Below are 5,749 nucleotides of genomic sequence, written 5' to 3' on the forward strand. Positions count from 1 at the left end.
AAGAGAGAAAGGGCGAGAAAGAGGGAGAGTGCGTCCAATAGCCAGTGAATATAATTTATTCGATCTCTGATAGCAGCGGCCTCTGTCCGACATGTCTCATAAAAATTGCAGTTTAATTACTCCATCGACAGTATCAATTTAGCGAAATCTTTTATTAGCGCCGCAGATGGATTGCCATCGTGTTAAAGCGCCATCTGTAGTCGGTTAAAGGTAAAGGATTGCAGTTGGCCACCTTCCACATCGGAGTGGAGAAAGGGAGACCGAAGGACAGGGTTTAAGTGGCAGCAATGTTTTGGCAAGCGAATTTATCAGCATTGACATTTTTTATGGGTTTAATTGGTGATGGTCTACGTGGCTTATGGGGCATATGAGGAGCGTTGAATAGTGCTCAATTTATATATGCTATATTAATAAAACCAAAAGAAAGCAAAGTGAAGAAAGCTGAAAGTTATTAAGTGAAAATATACTTATAGAAATGTACGATATAGCTCTTCTGAAATACAGAAGCACACATCTTAAGTTGTATATAGTTTGATATTCTACATAAAATCAATCAATATAATGAAGTTTTTGATTTAGAACGAAGTCTTTCTCTGCTATATGTCAAATATGAAACAGTCTGAAAAATATCAAATTAAAAAAAAGATGTTAAGGTACTCTAATATATTAAGTCAAATATTAGTATATTAACTATATTTTTGAAAGCTTCATATATATTGTTATTACTGTTCAACATCGATCTGGTCTGTATTTTCCTTTTTCTAAAGATTTCGATTCTATTGCCATGAAGCTAGCTTAATACCTTTTGAATGCCAATAGACAATAGTTCGGAGTTTCAATTTAGTCTGCGGCGAGTTCTGTTCTTTTGCTTGGTGCTGCTTTTCTATAGCCAAATATTTTCAATATTTTCACCCACGCCGAGTGCATCGCAGCTGCTGCTGATCCCCAATCGCCAGTGAGCCAACTTCTAGCCCAGCAGCCGCCCACTTGGCTGGCTGTCCGGCAACAGTGCCACACGCTCATCCACAAGATTTATGTATCTCAAATATGTGAGTGCGAATGTGAATGCGAATGCCTATGCAGCTGCAGTAGCTGTGGCTGGCTACAGAGAACTGACTCCTTCAATTACTCCAGCTCCGATTCCGACTGTGTGACGTAGACTCCGCCAAATCCAGGCACAGCTGTAAATGTATATGTATATGTATATCTGTGTCTGTGTCTATGCTTGTATATGTATCTGTGTATTCTGTAAATAAGCGAGCGATGTTTTGTTATTGTGCCGCGCTTTTTAAATTTACGTGCGGCAAATGCAACATACTTCACTTACGGAATTTGCGTTAATGTGAATTTGCAGACCACTTCAGTTGGCCAGCCTATAGACACCCCTCCTTTCTCCTCTACATTTGCATGCCATACGCCAACGCAAAGAGGGGTGGGGTCAGGGGTGCAGCTCGTGATGCGGATGCGGATACGCCGGGGCACAAGTGCAGCGGCATTGACTTTATACAAATGCACTATGAATGCTTGTTGCTATTGTTGTCGTTGTTGTTGTTGTTGTTGTTGTTGTTGTTGTTGTTGTTGTTGTTGTTGTTGTTGTTGTTGTTGTTGTTGTTGTTGTTGTTGTTGTTGTTGTTGTTGTTGTTGTTATTGTTATTGTTGTTGTTGTTTTAGTGTGCGCTTTTTTGCAGTGCATCTGCATCTGCAGCCCAATGTCAGATACAAGGTACATTTTGTCGGTGTCTGTGCCATTGCAGATGCAGACGGAGTACCCGAGTTTCCACTGCCTCAAACCTTCTGCCATACGAATGCAGCTGCGTGTGTGTACATATGTGTGTGCGTGTGTGTGTGCTTGTGTGTTTGAAATGTACGTCCGTACGCAAATGCAGCCATGATTTATGATCTGAAACAATATTGAGCGCCCGAAAATTTATGGAGTGCTCCGCTTTGCAAATAAAACGAAATAAAATTTTGTCAGTTGTATTTTTCGTTTCAATATTTTTGCTTTTCGTAGTTTACCAGCAGTTGTTGTTGCTGCTGTTACTTTTATTGTTGTTTTTATATTTTTTCTGTCTTGCCTTCAAACTGACCATTCATCCTTTTGAGGCCATTCATTTCGCTCTCGATTTATTTCGTTTCCGTGTGTGGTGCGACTATACGACGGTAAAATGCATTTCGTAGGAGTCAGCATTTCAGGCCATGGCCACCATCATAGCTGCTACATATCCTATAAAACACAACAACATAAATATCGCATAATAATAACTTAGGTAATATAATATATAATATAATATAATATAATATATAATATAAGCTGTATAATATAATAAATGATACGAAAAATATTAAAATATTTTATATGAATTGTAAATACTTGAGCTGTTTGTTGTTAGCTAATCATAGTCAGTAAAAAAATAAATAAATTAAAATTTTAATATATATTTTAAAAAAATTTAACAATTTCTTTGGGAAAAGTAATTATAATATATGAAATTGTAATCATTCTATACATAATTAACCTTGGAACTGATTAGTGTCTTACCGAAGCTAAGAGACTACAACGATTACTGACTCAGCTCTCTCTAGGTGCATCAAGTATTTCATACCTTTTTGGATTATTCGACTTAGGAGCCTATGCTGTAATTTTTAAAATAGGTAAAAATCTCTGTTTCAATTATTCACCTGTGGGTGTCAGTTAGCTTTTGAAAAGTGTTGAATTTTGTTGAACGTTTGCTTTGAAGCGGATAAATTAATTGGTTATAATTCTTAAGCTATACATTTCATTTACTTGCATTTAGCAGCACTCAAATGCGCTAAAGCTCTTTGTAATACAATCCTAGCAGCCTTTTGGCTAATCCATCTGTCAATCAGAAAGTTGTGTGAAACTCTTTGACAGAATATTCGGCAGTGCCATACTCCGTCATCATGCCGCTGGAACTGATTGTCATATCGCTGATGCGCACCAGCAAATGGATAAATGTGCTGATGCTCAATACCCCGGACGAGGACAAGGCCAGGCAGCAGAGCAGACGCATCGACGTGAGCTCCAATGGCATACGCTGGATCGAGCGTGACTTTGAGCAATTCACGCCCCTCGGCAACTTCTTTGAGATCAACACAAACCCCGAAGCGGGCATCACAGTTGACAAGGAGACTAACAATGCGACAGCCCTAAAGCTCAGTCTAGTTCATATCAACGATGCAGCGCTCGACCAACAAACTGTGGATGTTTCCATAGAGGAATTGCGACTACTCCTTAACGAATCCATGGCTTGTGGGCTGCACTGCAGCAATTGCTACAACGAACTAGTAACCGAGCGACGTTTCAGCTGCATTCGTCCCATGCCCATTCACACCATGGAGCCGCTGAAGTACTTCTGTCCTAGCAATAAGTTACCGACATTCCTTGATGAGGGCGAGCTATACTATGCCCTCAACTATATTGTGATAAGTCCCAAAGTTCTGAGCAAACGTGTTATTCAGTGTGGCGGGCATGTTCATTGTGCCCGCTGTTTGCAGTTGGTGGGCGAGTCGCTAGGCGAGAAGGTAGCCGTGCAGCTGTACGTGGATACGCTCTGGGTGGCGCCGGGTGGTCGAGATGAGCTGCCCGAGGGGCGTCTAGAGAAGCTCTTTGGCCAACTGACGGTCTCTCAGCTAATGCTGCACCTGCTGCAAGATGCCGTTCCCATTAGCGAGGACAAGACGAGGCTATTTCTAAAGACAGTCCGACCGGATGGTCAGCTGCATTACATGCTGCTTTTAGTGGATACTAGCCAGCTGCATCTGCTGCGCTCCAAGCTATCGCTGATCGAGGATCTCAATGTCAGCAGCAGTCAGAAGGACAGCTTCGACGATGACGACGAGGAGACTAACGAGGACTGCGACAGCAGCACCGAGAGCAGCACCGAAAGCAGCAGCGACAGCGCCTTCGCAGCCATCGAAACCAGTGACGATGATGACAGTGAGCCAAAGGCTAAACGCCAGCGCCACAGCGATTCGAAGCCGGTACACGAGGTGAAGGTGCGTGGCTATCGAGGCTGCCGCATCAACTATCACATATTCAGCAGCGACGAGGAGCTGGCCGCCAATACGGAACTGATCGAACAGTGGCGCAGAGAGGGCACACCCATGCTGCGCATCTCCTATATGATGATGATGGATCTTCTGCGGGAGCTGAATGTGAACGAGCTGCTGGTGGCCACACTGGAGCGCATCGCACCGGATGAGAAAGAGGGACACGTCAGCTACATCATCTACGAACCCGTTGAGGATATTTAGTTCACGTATCGGCAGATCGGAGAGCACTTGCTGAAATCGCATTCCACCTCAGAGTTGATATATTTCATTAAATTGTCAACATGTCAAAAATGCATTCCTATTTTTTCCGTTTAGGTTTCATTGATGGGAAAATTTTAGTGTATTCACTACTATAGAGGCATTTCGGTTGATTCTTAAGCTCATTCATTATCTTTGCATTGTATTTTTGTTAAATTAATACGAAACTTGATATACATACAGTTGGTAAAACATTTATCCTTTTTAACTTTTTTATACGGAAATGCATTTTAAATTACAAGAGATTAAAATCCAAAGGAGTTGCTCATGCAGTAACCAAATTTGGAATGGAAGGAGAGCTGCAGAATACAGAGATGTTGGAAGTCCAACTCAAATCCCTTTCATGGACATGTTAACAAACAAAAGAGGACTGGTCTCAATAATAGCTAGAATAATATTACAATATATTAATGTATATTCTATATATTGACTATCTCTTTTCTATGACTCATGTACGCTAAACTGCAGATAATACAAAGCTGTAATAAAGCATTCGACTTCATGCTAAATAAAATACCTTATCAATATTTTAAAGTTCTGGTTGACATGGAGTTTTATCTGGAATACTTCAATAGAAACGTTCGTTCCAGTTGAGTGGGATCTGGGTCTGGTATTTGGCGAGGCACTAACGTGACGTGGCGCATGTGTATCGACAACTGTCGTTGCCGTTGTTGTTGTTGCTGGTATTCATTTGCAACTGACAACTGCTATAAAGGAGGATAACACGCACATTTATCATGTTGCACACGCAGCGATGGGGCAATCGATTTGTGCTCGATTCCGACTTATCAGCAACTGCAGCAGCTCTGACTGAAAGGGAGGGCTGCAGACAGGCATGCACAATTGAATGCTGCTACGCATCTCGGCATGTTAGCCCCAGCATCGGGGGTTTAAGCAAACACTTCCTTCTGCCAAAGGACATGGGAAAATTGGGTTGCCTGCATATCTATCAACAGCAGCACTCATAGCTCGCATTCGGATTCGTATAGCTGCACCCACATGTGGCAGCCACACAGCTAACGGCCGCCATTTTGATTCCACTGCAAACATATGGCCGCAGGGATCTTCTGGCGAGAGGGAGCCAGGAAGAGCTACCAAGCGCAGCTAGACGAGCATCCATATTCTATTTTAATATGAAAAATGCATAAGACTCGGCAACCGCACGTGACTTTTGTCACATTTATAAGAACTCACAAACGCATACAGATGTCTGCATCTAATAAAATGTTGAAGACTGTGTAATTTAAGAGGCAACATCTTGTGGCATAGAAGCCAAATTATGAACTTCAAATAATTTTGGATTTGTCTGAGTTGTAGATAGACAATTAATATAATACATAATATATAAATATATATAGTTAGCCACTGGCCACTAGTTAATATATAATAAGTTAGACACGGGTCGAAAATAAAGGTC

The 5,749-nt window shown here is 41.5% G+C and overlaps 1 protein-coding gene across 1 annotated transcript; it reads left to right on the forward strand.

Moving 5' to 3' along the window:
* Positions 1-2,695: 2,695 nt before the first annotated feature.
* LOC111595467 lies at positions 2,696-4,358 on the forward strand. Its single transcript, XM_023309235.1, has one exon. It carries the CDS (start codon positions 2,923-2,925, stop codon positions 4,273-4,275), a length of 1,353 nt encoding a protein of 450 aa, XP_023165003.1. The 5' UTR covers positions 2,696-2,922; the 3' UTR covers positions 4,276-4,358.
* Positions 4,359-5,749: the final 1,391 nt, after the last annotated feature.

This window comes from Drosophila hydei, unplaced genomic scaffold (genome assembly GCF_003285905.1).
Source record: "Drosophila hydei strain 15085-1641.00,03,60 unplaced genomic scaffold, DhydRS2 tig00000063-arrow-pilon, whole genome shotgun sequence".
Taxonomy (NCBI): domain Eukaryota; kingdom Metazoa; phylum Arthropoda; class Insecta; order Diptera; family Drosophilidae; genus Drosophila; species Drosophila hydei.

Coding starts and splice junctions, on each gene's coding strand:
- LOC111595467 (XM_023309235.1), top strand. CDS start 2,923: ATGCCGCTGGAACTGATTGTCATATCGCTGATGCGCACCAGCAAATGG.